At 42.0% G+C, this 16,137-nt stretch overlaps 1 protein-coding gene across 4 annotated transcripts in view; it reads right to left on the reverse strand.

Moving 5' to 3' along the window:
- yap1 (Yes1 associated transcriptional regulator) overlaps nt 1–16,137 on the reverse strand; it is a 158,560-nt gene that overhangs the window by 16,884 nt on the left and 125,539 nt on the right. For all 4 annotated transcript variants that reach the window (XM_063053796.1, XM_063053797.1, XM_063053794.1 and 1 more), the window contains one exon: nt 14,301–14,488. In XM_063053796.1, the coding sequence (XP_062909866.1) occupies nt 14,301–14,488 (188 nt within the window). The remainder of the gene's footprint in view (nt 1–14,300; nt 14,489–16,137) is intronic.

Below are 16,137 nucleotides of genomic sequence, written 5' to 3' on the forward strand. Positions count from 1 at the left end.
CATTCAGAAAGCCATAAACAGCTTTATTGCATCTGCGTTCATTTATTAATTCTGCAAATGATTCACTATTAGCAGCAATTTCAATTGCTATCCACTTTAACTCTGATCCACTGAAACCAAAGATAGCAGATGTCTTACCAATGGTGGGACAAGAAATAAATACCAGTTCAGGTTATTCACTGCTATTATGGAAATCCTTCTGGTATACTTTCATATTTGACAATGTGCAGGAGGATATTTGTGAACAGGAAATTCAGATTGTTGTGCTCAGGGATCCAATTAATCAGCTGCAACAAATGCCTGCAAATCACCCAATCTTCAATGAACAAATACATTATGCAGATGCCCATTTCGCAATCCATAATTTTTTTTTTAAAAAAACAGAATCTGTAGTAGTTACTTGAAAAACAAACCCAAAACACCTGAGAGGCTGAATGAGGGACTCTCCACCGTGTGACGCGTTCCCAAATAAACAAGTCCAAAGTCGAAAAAAGTACTTTGATCCTTTATTACGAAATCAAACCATACAGTGAGAAGACCCTGTACTGTGCAGGGCCTTAACAACAAGCTCAGCCTCCCAAAGGGAAGTGACCATTTGACCATTATACAGAAAGTCAACACAATAAAGGGAAATGGTAAGGCATGCCAAGACACACTAGTTGTTGATTAGAGCCAATCGGGGTAGCACAGTAGCAAAAAGCATTTAGCACAACACTTTACAGTGCCAGATATGGGTTCAATTCCCGCTACGGTCTGTAAGGAGTTTGTACATTCTTCCTATGACTGTGTAGGTTTCCTTTGGATGCTCCGGTTTCCTCCCACATTCAGGGGTTAGTAAGTTGTGGGCTGTCAGAAGCGTAGTGACACTTGCAGGCTGCCCAGCACAATCCTCACAGGTTTGACGCAAACGACAGAATTAGTTATGTTTCAATGTCCATGCGACAAAAAGTCAATCTTTAGTCTCCATTTAGAGACAGTGTCCAATAATTAGAGCCATGCCTTTCAGATGTGAAAGCAGAAAATAGGCAGAGATTTAAAAAAAAATTAGATGCGTCTTCCTGATGCAGTCAGGTCAACTATTATTTGTAAATACAATATCAATAAACACCTGTGAAATAGAACTACTAAGAGATGTGGAGAAAGAGTGGATGTATGCAGATGGGTTATAGTTTATGGGTCAGAGTGAAAGGCAGAATATTGAGAACACAATGGCCACAATTACTCCTGAATTCCTTAAGACCAGAAGGCATACAATAGGAGCAAAATCAGGCCACTCAGCCCATCCAGTCTGCTCTGCCATTCAATCATGCCTGATTTATTATCCCTCTCAACCCCATTTTCCTGCCTTCTTCCCGTAACCTTTGACACCCTGACTAATCGAGAAGCAATCATACAATCAGCATGTTTTCCCTATTATTTCGATACCCAATCTTGCCCTGGACTTGAGGGGTAGTTTATTTTTTAGATGTCAGAAAGTGATTTTTCAGAAATACAAACTTTAAGCTGCTCATAAATACTGGAGTGCACAAGGAGTCTAGCTTCAGCAAGAGTAGCTAACATAGTGTTGAAACCTTTAAGTCTTTCTTTGCTGCATTTTGCTTTTTAAATTTTAAGATGTCGGATTCTCTGGATCTGATAACAATATGGTTTCAAGGTAACTATCATTTGGACAAGATAGGAAAGGAATAGATAGAACTAGGTTTAACATGGGCAAATAGGACTAGCCTAGATTGGCAACACAGACCCATTTCTGTGCCAAACAACTCTGACTCGATATGCAAAGAGATGATAAAACTAAAACAAAATATTGGTAAGATTACTAACCCATGAGCTGGCTAGAAATCCCAGCAATAAATCTGGCAAATTAATCACCATGTTATTAAACCTAGGCCAAGAAAATCTACCACTCTGTGTTGCCTAGCACTCATCTGATTTTTCACTCTCCAGTGGTCTCTTGGGATTGAGGATGACTTACTTCCACACATTCTGTGGGTTCAAGGTGACTACTATGTTTAGCAAGGAACCCAGAGACAGGTGTGGACAGGTGAATAGTTTGCAAAGTTGAGTACTCCTTTCACCATTAAACCGGGCTCCTATGTGCTCCACATGCAGTGATTCAAATTCCTGAATTTCTACTTTGAGTGACCATGGGCCAGAGATTTCACGGAACTATGGCGCTGCAACACTTGAAAGAAGCCTTTGAGAAATTCTTGAATAATTTTCCTCTATCATTTTCCTGCAACAGAGCTTGGAACAGAGCTCTGAAAGTCTGGAGCAGACATGTGAATGACATGCCCTACCCAAAGGAGCTAATGTAACCTAATAAGGACGCTCAATGCTGGATGCTGGCTTGGGAAAGTACACTGAAAATGGCTGATATATACTTCCAGTGAGCTTGGAGGAATCTGGGGAGACAGCATTGTCAATTACAATAAAATCACGATTGATCTTTTATCTATACCCTTCAAAAATCTATTGCATCTTTATCATACATCAATAATTGTCTTGGGTACGGTGATCCAACGGCCAACTAATCTGAGTGTAAAAATTACTCATCTCAGACTTGTATGGTTGACCCATTTCTTTAGAAATGATCCCAGTTTGGGGCAATCTAACCAGGGTATATATTATTCCTGTTTCTTTCCTCTGAAAGCTGTAAGAGTATATTTAATGGGGTTATCTCTCATTCTTCAAAACTTAAAAAAGACCCAGTCAGCATAATCTTTACCTCTAGGTTAATATCCCTGTGCCATAAATTAATCAGGAGAATCTTAATTACATTCTATTTTATTGCAATTTATTCTTCCTTCGGTAGGGGTCTATGATATTTCAGATGCCATCTCACCAAGGCCTAATAATTCAAACAATCTTTACTCATGCTCAAATCCTTTTGCAATTAAGATTAATTTACAATTTAATTTCATTATCACTTGCTACACTTGCATGATAACAGTGAAATTGCAGACAAGGACATCTATGTCTCCTGAACATGAACACCTTCCAGTCTCTCAGCATTTTGACAGAAATACATTTTTCCAACCAAAGCTGATGACCCTAATCCATTTCAAAATTGTTATCCCTCATCCATGTCCTTGCTCACTCATTAAATCTCTATATCCTCCTGAACATGCTATATATCCTCCTATAAACTGCACTGCCATCTGGCTTTATGTTAATATTTGGATACATCTCACTTCATCTCCTCAGCTAAATTATTGACAGACCGTAAACAGCCAAGGACACTTCCAAAACCTTCAAGGCCAATTTGTGACTCACACCCTTGTAGTTTGCTTTGTTTCCAACATCCCGTTTTCAGATTGAAATAAAATTATTTTGAAATTTATACTATGGTCACCCTTCTCTGAAGGTCTTAATTACCAGATTATAAACCTCTTCTCAGTCAAATAATGCCTTCACCAATCCTTCATCATACTGAAATAAAAGAGCATCTCCAATATACTCAACACGTACAAAATGCTGGAGGAACTCAGCAGGCCAGACAGCATCTATGGAAAAGAGTACAGTCGACATTTCCGGCCGAGACCCTTCATCAGGACTGGGTGGAGGGGGGAAGACGAGGAGTCAAGGAGTTGGGAGGTGGGGGAAGGATGTGAAGTTGATTGGCTGGAGAAGAGAGAATCTGGTAGGAGAGGACAGAGGGCCATGGACGAAAGAAAAGAGGAAGGAGCATCAGAGAGAGTTGATAGGCAGATAAGGAGATAAGGTGAGGGGGAAAATGGAGAATGGTGAGGTGGGGTGGGGGGGCAGGGGAGGAGATTACCGGAAGTTTGAGAAACCGATGTTCATGCCATCGGGTTGGAGGCTACACAAGGTGTTGTTCCTCCAACCTAAGATGGAATACAAGGTGTTGCTCCTCCAACCCAAGTGTGGTCTCATTGTGACAGTAGAAGAGGCCATGGACTGACATGTCGGAATGGGAACGGGAAGTGGAATTAAAATGGTTGGCCACTGGGTGACCCCGCTTTTTCTGGCAGGCAGAGCATAGGTGCTCGGTGAAGCTGTCTCCCAATTTGCGTCGGGTCTCACTGATGTACAGGGGGTGACACCGAGAGCACTGGATACAGCGGATGACCGCAACAGATTCACAGGTGAAGTGTTGCCTCACCTGGAGGGACTATTTGGAGCCCTGAATAGTAGTGAGGGAGGAGGTGTAGGGGCAGGTGTGGCACTTGTTCCTCTTGCAAGGATAAGTGCCAGAAGGGAGATCAATGGGGAGGGACGAATGGACAAGGGAGTCACGTAGGGAGCAATCCCTGCAGAAAACAATATACTCCATGAATTCGTCCTCCAGATTGTTACTACTATTTTGGTTTGCCCCATCTATACTTTAAAATTTCCTCATGATTGATATTACCTTCATTAGCATTAACTTCCTGACTCTATCTTGCATTACCACTATTGTTTTGGGGTCTAGAGGTAACTCCCACCAATGTTTTCTCAACTTACTATGATGTAGCTCCACTCACACTGATTTTCCGAACTATCATCTCAAATGTCTTTATCTAATCCCTTATTAATCAGATTCCTCTCTTTTCCCATATTGTCCACCTTCTCGAAGTATCTCAGAGTATATAGTTCCCAGTATTGGTTACTTCACAGCAACATCTATCACAATTATTAGATGTTATTCTACCTATGCCTTTATTATTGGTCACTTAAGCGAGAAGACAAATGAAAATCATCTAAACATTTTTAGAAGAGTTGAACTATTGTAAAGTGTCAGCAATTAAATGCATTTAATGCATTATATTCAACAAAAGTTTCTCCAAACTCCTATGTGATATGAGTAGTGAGATATTATATGTGTTCATTTTCAAGCAGTCTACCATAAACAAATAAAAATTCTGAGGAAGCAACACTTTCAAAAAAAATCATTGTCCAGTATAATTAACCCATCTTGTTTTTGCAAAATTCATAAAAAGCCTTCAGTTTTCCTTTTTTACCATTTCTTTCTGTGATTGAAGGTGTCTGGATATTTCATCCAAATAAGTTAATACAGTGCAAACAGTTTTGAAAGCATTTTTTTTTAAATCTATCAGCTGCCCAAAACCTACACAGCTCCAGAAAACAATGATCTCTATTCAGTTAGTATTACTCACTTCACTCCCCAAATAGTGACAATATTTTCTTGTTTTTGTAACAACATCTAGCAAAAGCACATTTTTCAGAATAAAAAAGTAAAAGTATACTTCGTGGGCTACTTTATGCGTACTTTAAAAATGCATTATACAGTGCCCATGAAACCTACACTGTGTTATCAAACTTTGTGAGGAAAACAGTTAGTGTTTTCTTGCCACTTTTCAGCCTGGTTCCAAGGGCTTGCCACAATTACTTCCAGATCCTCCAGTGAGGTATCCATACAACTTGGATCTTGGAATTAGTCCATAAAATTCAGCTGCACATGTCCTATAAGGGACCTTTACAGTCCAATACAACCATAGGTAGCATCCTTTGATTTTAACCCATTACCTGTGTTGCCTTTTGTCTCGCCAACACAAAATCTCCACCCTATTACTTTGACTGGTATCCTGATCCTACTGTGCATCTCAATTCAAATTCTCACTCTGACTCCCCAACACCAATAAGTCAAGCTCTACACCAAAGCATGCAAGGCCTGACTGTGTTGTGCAAAATTTATTGGACCTTGCAAGAAACAGAAATGAGCACCCAGGGCCCATGCACAGTAAACATTACTATTGGTGCATCATTGGCTTAGCACACATTTAAAAGCTGGGTGTAATGCATCTTTGCCCCAATGAAGAGAATGCAGTGGAAGTTGTGACGACAAACCAAGTTATCAGAAGATTGATGCTGATGAGAGAGATAAGGGAGACAAATGGAGAAACGTTCAAAATGTTAATGAGAGAGGAGAGAGAGATAACGAAAAGAGACACCAGTCCGAGTATTGACAGACCGGTTGCTCTGAACGTGAACTGTTTGAAGTTTGATGGACAGGCGATACCCCAGCAGGGGGATAAAAAGAACAGGTTTGCTAAGGCACAACACACACCACGAGATCACGAGACCCTGGAAAAGCGGTGTGCCCCCACAAATTGGTGGGAGTTTGGAGGTCTGGTCATGGGAACCGACCATAGACACACAGGGTGAAAAGGCATGATTGGCAGGAACCTGGTGTGTGTGTCCACCCTTGCCTGGGTGCCGGGTTCACCGCGGAAGAACAGTGGTATCTGGAATGGAGGGGTCACAGTCGGTGACCACGGAAGACATAAAAGGGTTCGCCCGAAAGCTAACTGCAAAGAACAATGGTCTGTCTGAATCAGATTTGCATATTATCTCTCTCTCTCTCCAACGGCACAGCAGTGATTACTGCGAACTGTACTAAGCTGAACTGAACTCTGCGTCACTTGAGACTGATCATTTTACCCCTAGACTGCGATAGAGCTTGTTTGATTCCTATTACCCTAGTTCTGTGTACATGTGTGTTTTATCATTGTTAACCTGTTGCATTTATATCCTTATGATTAGAGACTGTGTTACTTATTTCTTTAATAAAACTTTCTTAGTTCCAGTAATCCAGACTCCAACTAAGTGGTCCATTTCTGCTGGTTTGGCAACCCAGTTACGGGGTACGTATCAAAGTATATTCATATTTACCACAGCTCCATCCACTCAAGTGTGAATGAAGGCATTTCAGCATTTAAGTCACACTTCTTCCTATGAAGCAAACCATTCTACACATGTCAGGAGAGGGACTGGAAATAGGCAGGCAGTACAGGGTATCCCTGTGGCTGTTACCCTCTAGAATAAGAATACCACTTTGGATAATGCATATGGTGATGACCTGCAGAGAGAAAGCCACAGCGGCCAGGTCTCTGACACTGAATCTGGCTCTGTGGCTCAGCTGGGAAGGTGGGAGAAAAGGAGTGTAGTGATAATAGGGGATTAAATAGTTAGAAGAGCAGACAGGAGATTCTGTGGATGTGAATGAGACATCCAGATGGTATGGCTGCCTTCCAGGTGCCAGAGCCAGGAATGTTTTGGATTGGATCCAGAACAAGCTAAAGGAAGAGGATAAGGTGCCAGAAGTCGTGGTAGATATTGATACCAATGACCTGAGTAGGACAAGAGATGAGGTCCCAAAGAGAGAATATAGGGAGCTAAGTAGAAAACTGAAAAGCAGGGCCTTAAAAGTAGTAATTCTCTGGATGACCTGAGCCATGCATCACTGAGGAGGAGAATAGAATGATACAGCAGATGAACGCGTGGCTGAGCTTTAGATTTCTGGTTCGTTGGGATCTCTTCTGGGGAAGGAATACATAAAAGAGCAGGTTACACCTGAACTTGAGAGCAATATCCTTGTGGACAAATTTGCTAGGGTTGTTGGGGATGGGGACTGGATACCCTTAAGGTTAACCTCCAGATTGAGTCAGTGGTGAAGAAGGCGAATGCAATGTTGGCATTCATTTCTAGAGGAATAGAGTATAGGAGCAGGGATGTGATGTTGAGGCTCTATAAGGCACTGGTGAGACCTCAGTTGGAGTACTGTGGGCAGTTCTGGTCTCCTTATTTAAGAAAGGATGTGCTGACACTGGACAGGGTACAGAGAAGATTCACTAGAATGATTCTGGGAATGAGAGGGTTAACATATGAGGAACGTTTGTCTGCTCTTGGACTGTATTCCTTGGAGTTTAGAAGAATGAGCGGAGACCTCATAGAAACCTTTCGAATGTTGGAAGGCATGGACAGAGTGGATGTGGCAAAGTTGTTTCCCATGATGGGGGAGTCTAGTACGAGAGGGCATGACTTAAGGATTGAAGGGCGCCCATTCAGAACAGAAATGCGAAGAAATTTTTTTAGCCAGAGGGTGGTGAATCTATGGAATTTGTTGCCACGGGCAGCAGTGGAGGCCAAGTCATTGGGTGTATTTAGGGCAGAGATTGATAGGTATCTGAGTAGCCAGGGCATCAAAGGTTATGTTGAGAAGGCAGGGGAGTGGGACTAAATGGGAGAATGGATCAGCTCATGATGGAATGGCAGAGCAGACTCGATGGGCCGAGTGGCCAACTTCTGCTCCTTTGTCTTATGGTCTTATGGGTTTAAACTAGCTTGGAAGGCAGATGGGAATCAGAGTGACAGGGCAGAGGATGGTGCAGTTGGTGTACAGGTAGATGCAGCGTGTGGGAAGTCTACGAGAAAGGATAGGCAGTTGACAGAGCAAAATCACAGTGGGTGGAATGGGTTGAAATCTGTCTATTCTAATGCAAGCAGCATCAGGAACAAGGGTGATGAACTAGGCATGGGTCAGTATATTGAAGTACATTGTTGTGGCCATTACAGAGGCTTGGCTGTCACAACAGCAGGAATGGTTGCTGGATGCTCTGAGATTGAGATATTTCAAAAGGAACAGGGAAGGAGGTTAAAAAAAACGGTGAGTGGCATCGTCACACAGAGACAGTCTCAGAGCTGCAGAAAGGGAAAATGTTGTGGAGGATTTGTCTAGCGAGTCGGTGTGGGTGTAACTCAGAAACAGGAAGGGAGCAATCACCTTATAAACTTCCCAATAGGAACAGAGTCTCTGAGAAACAGATCAGGAGGCAGATTTTGGAAAAGTGCAAAAAAATGACATGGCTGTTATCACGGGGGTACATCAACTTTCCTAATACAGATTGGCACCTCCTTATTGAAAAGGGTTTGGATGCAATCAAATTTGTTAGGTGTGTCTAGGAAGGATTCCTGACTCGATATGCAGACTGACTAGAAGAGGGGCCATATTGGATTTGGTGGTAGGCAATGAACTAAGTCAGGTGTCAGATCTCTCAGTGGGAGGGTACTTCAGAGACAGTGACCACAACTCCCTGAACTTCACCATAGTCTAGGGGAGGGACAGGAGTAGACGGTATGGGAGAGTATTTAATGGGGGGAAGAGTAAATAGGCAGGAACTGGGGAGCATAAATTGTGAACAGACAAACACACGTGAAGAACAAGAAAATGGCCAGAATGAGGGTAGGGTAGGACTGGTCAAGGACAGTAGAGATAACGTTTCTGCAGTCAGAGGAGGTAGGAGAGACCCAGTCAGCAATCGCCTCTCATCTGGGCTGACATTTACGTGCTGGACGGCACCTAATCAATTAGCTTGTTTATTTCGGCTTTTTTTCTTAAAGATGTGCTGGGTGAGTTCTGGCTACTGCTGTACCACTGCATTCTTCGTGGCCCGGAGGTTGGGGGCCACTGAATTATAAGTCACTTACACAGGTGCCCCCGCTTTTCGAACGTTCGCTTTACGAACCCTCACTGTTACGAAAGACCTACATTAGTACCATTTTCGTTTTCAGAAGGTGTTTTCACTGTTACGAAAAAAAAGCAGCGCGCGTCCCAAGCAGCTGCTCTCCCACGGATTCAGAACGGCATTGCTTTAACACGTGCCAGTGAGCAGCCGTTTGCAAGATGAGTTCTATGGTATCGGATGTGACGAAAAACCAAGTTATCAGAAGATTGATGCTGATGAGAGAGATAAGAGAGACAAAGGGAGAAGCATTCAAAATATTAATGAGAGAGGAGAGAGATTAATGAAAAGAGACACAGTTCCGAGTATTGACAGACCGGTTGCTTTGAACCTGAACTGTTTGAAGTTTGATGGACAGGCGATGCCCCAGCAGGGGGATAAAAGGAACAGGTTCGCTAAGGCACGACAGACACCACGAGATCACGAGATAACGAGACCCTGGAAGTGCGGTGTGCCCCCACAAGTTGGTGGAGTTTGGAGGTCTGGTCGCGGGACCGACCATAGACGCACAGGGTGAGAAGGCACGATTGGCGGGAACCTGGTGTGTCTGTCTGCCCTTGCCTGGGTACCGGGTTCACCGTGGAAGAATGATCGTATCCGGAACGGAGGGGTCACAGTCGGTGACCTCAGAAGACATTAAAAGGGCTCGCCCGAAAGCTAACTGCGAGGAACATCAAAGGTCTGTTTGAATCGAAATTTGCATTCGATCTCTCTCTCCAGCGGCACAACAGCGATTACTGCGAACTGTACTGAGCTGAACTGAACTCTGTGTCACTTGAGACTGATCATTTTACCCCTAGACTGCGATAGAGCTTGATTGATTCCTATTATCCTAGTTCTGTGTACATGTGTGTTTTATCATTGCTAACCTGTTGCATTTATATCCTTACGATTAGAGTACTATGTTACTTATTTCTTTAATAAAACTTTCGTAGTTCCAGTAATCCAGACTCCAACTAAGTGGTCCATTTCTGCTGGTTGGCAACCCAGTTACGGGGTACGTAATATGGAAAAGCCTGAAAGAGCTCGTAAGGGTGTTACACTTAGCGTAAAACTAGACATAATTAAGCGTTTCAATCGTGGTGAATGAAATAAGGACAAAGTGAGTTTGGCTTGTGGAAGCTGAAAAAGATGATGTTGAAGAAGTTTTGGCATCCCATGACCAAGATCTGACAGATGAAGAGCTGATGCAATTGGAAGAAAAAAGGATAACAATCAAAACCGAATGAGTAATGATAAAGTACAACTTTAATTTTGAAAGGGTATGTTGGTTTAGGGGATATTTGCAGGATGGTTTGAGTCCTTACAAAGAATTGCGTGATAGAAAAATGAACGAGGCTCAGCAGTCAAGCAAGCCTTCCACATCAGCCACAGCAGACGATGAACGTCGACCTTGGACATCGAGGCGAGCAGTCATAGGAGAAGATAAGCTGCCTGTTCTAATGGAAACAGACGACGAGATGACACCCCAGTGTCCCACCACCCCAACCCCCAGGCCACGGACAAATACCGATTCGCGGAGAATGCAACGATAGCCGGGAGGCACACAGCATATTTTTAAGAAAAAAGCCGAAATAAACATGCTAATTAATTAGGTGCCGCCGACACATAATTGTCAGCCCAAATCAGAAACAATGCAATCGGAAATCGCCTCTGATCTGGGCCGACAATTATGTGCTGGGCGGCACCTAATTAATTAGCATGTTCGTTTCAGCTTTTTCTTAAAGATGTGCTGGATGGCTCCCAGCTACCGCTGTACCCCTGCATACTTCGCGGCCATGTATCGGGTCGGCGGCCTCGAGGGTGGGGGGCCCCGCACCACCTAACCTGCAACGACTCAGTCTAATACACCACCATCAGTGTGCTCTGCGTTGCTTTCCCAATTCCGGTAAGTGATTATACACTGTACATACATTATTTCTACTTTATATCGGCTGTGTATTTTTACGTGTTGTTTGGTATGATTTGGCAGCTTCATAGCTTAAAGGTTACTGGAGAGAGTGTTTTTGCCAACAGCGCTTGCGTGAGATTTTCTGCCGATGGCGCTTGTGTGAGATCTTCGCTCCAGAGAACAGTTCAGTAGTGATTGTGGAAAAGTATTTCTACTTTATAGAGGCTGTGTATTTATTATATCATTCCTGCTTTTACTATATGTTTCTGTTATTTTAGGTTTTATGTGTTATTTGGCATGATTTGGTAGGTTATTTTTGGGTCTGCGAACGCTCACAAAATTTTCCCATATAAATAAATGGTAATTGCTTCTTCGCTTTACGACATTTCAGTTTACAAACCGTTTCATAGGAATGCTCTACCTTCGGATGGTGGGGGAAACCTGTATACCCATTGAAAAATGGGAAAAATTTCTTCAATTAGTTAGTTCATCCTCTATATGTGCTAAACATGTGTTGATACAGTTTAAAGTAGTGCACAGGGCTTATATGTCCAAAGGTAAACTATCTCGTTATTATTCTTATATTAATCCTATATGTGATAGATGTCATTCCGAGATAGCTTCTTTAACTCACGCTTTGGTCATGTCCTTTGCTGGAAAAATATTGGAAAGATATTTTTGATATTATTTTAATGGTTTTGAATACAGACTTACAACCTCACCCAATTACTGCTATTTTTGGATTACCAATGATAGACTCAATAGCATCTGATAAGTCAATAGCATCATAACATTTTAAGTAACATTTGATTATTAAACACACAGTGCAAATTTTCCTCGTATGAACGTATAAAATGACTGCAACACACCAATATCGCTGAATCAGTGGGAGCCCTGGGCTTGTTTTCCTGCAACAAGACGGTGCCATCGAGGGGTGATGGGAGACAGCGATACTCGAAGGGGGTTCCTTATGTCCAGTCTATTCTGCAACTTAGTTTTCGTTGCATTCATTGCAGAAAACTCCGCTTCGCAGTAACATGATGTTGGAAATGGAAGCAACGTTTTCAGTGCTTTCGTGGCTATCTCAGGATATTCAGCCTTGACTTTGATCCAGAATGCCAGCAGAGATGTTATGTCAAACATACCTTTCTGCCTGTCATCATTTGCAAGCTCGAGGAGTTGATCTTTTTCCCGCGCTGACACTGATGATTCACCGGAAACATTCACAAATGAGCTATGGAGCCATTCCTTTGCATGTCTTGGGTCACTGATGACCTCGCGTGCGTTAAAGTTCAACGGTGGGCGTGACAGGGAATGAGGAAAGGTGCAGCTGACTCGTATCATTTCATATCGCCAAATCATTTCGTTTCCTCGCGGTCCGGTAGCACATGCTTTGCTGCCTGATACCAGTCCATGGCCCGGTGGTTGGGGACCACTGCATTAGGGGCTGAGAAACTCTCAGATAAGCACATGGATGATAGAAACATGGAGGGTTATGCTGGATAGACAGGTAGATAGATCTTTGAGTAGATTAAAATGTGAGTATAACATTGTGATCCGAAGGGTCCATACAATGCTGTAATATTCTATGCTGTGCTCAAAACCAAAATCTGTTTGACGCTTATACACTTCTGCAACCCATCAATTCTATCCATTGCACACTGCACTTCCCATCACCACTGCAATCACTCTTCTCCCAGCACAAACTCATGACAATATTTCAAACTTGCTATCTTCTTCCACTTAATAAAGTTGTGTTTTGACTGACTCATCCTTGCTGCATACTGTTAACCTAACAGTATCCGGAATTCCAGTATTAAAAATCTAGCATCCATTTAGTCTGAATTATAAAAAATATAAATTTTACAATGGGTATCACTCAAAAATTCTTCAGGGCATTTCTGCCATAGTACCAGCACAAAAATCCTAGGTGTCCACAAGGCAATCTTGACTTCCAATGGCAACCTTGTATTGGTGGCAGCACATACCTCCCTGCTGGCTGCCTGGTACAGCTCATGGAATTCAATGGAGCAGCAAGATTGCCAGCAGACTGACTAGCTCTCTGAGCAGGAATTCTGCCTAAACTTGTGCCAAGATAAACTGGTGGAAACATGGATGGAGGAGGGAGAAATGTCAACTCCCGGGGGTGGGTGGGGAGAGCAAATGTATTGTAAACTTATTGGCAATTTATATTAATCTTGAACTGTTTTGGGCTTAATATTACTGATGATGAATATCAAAGTTTACAATCAACAACCCCAATCAAAACGATAGATTTAGATAGTCTGTGAGCTGTCAAAACAATTCAGTTGATCCAAATGGCTATGCCGAGATAGCTCCCATGCTGAAACAAAAGGCATGGATCAAGTGGCACCTATTTTCGGCAAGGAAGATCTAGTCCATTGATCCTCATTACTGAAGTATACTGTCTCTCCTTCCTCACCCTTCCTATTCTCTCCTCATACATTTTCCTCCACTCCAGCTGAGACGTTACCCCTTAGTGGCTTTGTCAAATTAAAAGGCATTCATGAGACTAGACTTTGACCACTGCTCACCATCCAAGGAATTTTAAACGGCAAACAAATCCAGATGTTCAAATAAATGCATCTCAGCAGTGGTCAAAAGGAGGTATCTTGGCCTGATACCCTCTCATTGCTATTAAACCACAGTCGACAATGCTAACTAACATGGATGAGGTCATACAACAGACTGAATCAAGGATGCTTTCATTGCCTGCGAAGTTCATTATTGTCCCAGATAACCGTCAGAAAGATATCCGCTGGCTAAAATACCCAATCATACTTTAAACACTTATCTGTCTTTGAAGCACAACGGAAGTAAGGTCTCAGTCAAATGAAGAACGGGACTGACAGAAACTAACCTTCACAGGAGTCGGTCTATTTCTGAAGTGGTTGCAGTCCTATCTAATAATTGAAGTGAGGAGAGCAGATATAGCAAGTCATCAAAAAGGTTAAAAAAAAAACCTGTCATTGGTTATAGGATGGCAGCAATGTCACTAGATTATCCCCAGTAATACTTCTGAAGTGAAACTTGCAGAGGGAAGCAAACAGAATGTGGTCAGATAATGTAACTGGCTGATGTCAGTGTGGTTTCCTAAATTCAAAGGCTGCAAAAAATTTCACCTGTCGTAGGAGCTCTTGGTGTTTCAGTCGAAGCCTTTCTTTCTCAAACTGGAGTTGCTGCAGTCTCATCTGTTGCTGTTTGTTGGAACCCGATATTGCTCCTCCTTGTGGGCTATGAGGACTGTGAGGACCCATGGATTGTGGTGTTTTGACAGGAGCACTCTGCGTCATTCTCTGTTGGTCCATTGCTGTTATCAAAAAGAAAAGACCAATAGTCAAAATAGAAACTTAATCTTCAGTATTACAGCTGCTATAGTTGGAACAAGAGATCTAAAGGCAATCTTGAAACATTTTACATACAGGATTCTCTAAATTCAGATAAAAGCAACAGTTTCCCCAAAAACGTCAGTTATTTATTCAAACAATTAAAGTGCTTTCTAAAAATTCATTAATTTAGACATCACTACCTGTTTACATATTACAATCTCTCAACCTCAGTACGCAAGTACGAAGTTCCAGAATGGAAGTGTCAGTGATTTTGCGAAAATGTTCAATGCTCTGTCAGAGCTTTCACCATGCTACAGAAATAAGTATTACTGGATTTGTAGTCACCAACTCTACTAAGGGCTGCCTGCCTTGTCAGACTTATTATAGAATTCTCAGAGTAAAAATGGTAGAAAATCAACTGCAGCATATAAATAAATGCATTGAGGAGTTGTGAATCACCTTCGTGTCCAGGTTTTGCTATTTCTGAAGTTAAGACAAGGAATATGGACAATTGAACATTCCTTCAATCCACAATCCAGCCTTTACCCAATAACACTTGTGTCTCTTACTGCTTAATATTTATCTTGCCTATCAATAATTCTAAAGATTCAGCCACTACAAATTTATTGGGCTAAGAATTCCAAGGGTTCTGTAGGAACCAGGTGACTGTCTTCTATCTGCTTTGTATTGCATTGCATGTTTTATTATGGTAGTCAGTCACATGGGTGAGGGTGGGGTTGGAGGTATGGTAAAAGCCAAGAGTCTAGTTACTCTTGCATTGTCTTTAACCTGATTAGTTCAGTTAGAGTTTGGTTAGTTAGAGACAGCCAGGAATGATCTTCTGTTGGCAGTTTAATTTTATTTAAACATAATTTAATTAGGTTGAAGAAAACTTAAATACATTTAATACACTAAGACTGTTTATTTTATTATACCACTAGTTTTAGTTTCACTAGTTTTATCACTTCAAGATTGATTGCTTTGCTAATTGCTTAATAAAGGATTGAATACATTTCTTTGACTTTGAACCTTATTATTGGATTGGATTAGAAGGCATGTTATACAAGATAACTGCCTGTGCTTGGTCTCCAGCAGCGATGATAGTTTGTTCTAGCAGCCGCTACAGGTTCATAACCCTGAGAGTACATCATCCTTCTTTCAGTCATAAAAGGGCACTCCTTTATTATGAGACTATTCCCTCCGATAACAGACTCTCTCATGCGAGGAACCATCCACCCAACATTTACCTTGTCAAGTCACCAGAGGACATGTACATTTCAAAAAGATAACCTCTCGTTATTCTAAACTCCAATCAGCACAGAACCAACATTTCAATAGTTACTTGTGGGATAATCCCTCCATAGCCGGAATCACATTACTGAAAGTTATGAATTGACCAGACCATTTGGTTCATCAAGTCTGCTCTGTAATGTCATCATGGCTGATTTATTATCCCTCTCAACCCATTCTCCTGCCATCTCCCTGTAACTTGTGACACCTTTACCATTCAAAAACCTATCAACCTCTACTTTAAGTACACTCAATAACTTAGCCTCCACGGCCATCTGTAGCAATGAATTCTACAGACTCACCATCCTCCATCTATTAGAAAGAGGCATCCTTCTATTCA

This window comes from Mobula hypostoma, chromosome 7 (genome assembly GCF_963921235.1).
Source record: "Mobula hypostoma chromosome 7, sMobHyp1.1, whole genome shotgun sequence".
Lineage (NCBI taxonomy): Eukaryota > Metazoa > Chordata > Chondrichthyes > Myliobatiformes > Myliobatidae > Mobula > Mobula hypostoma.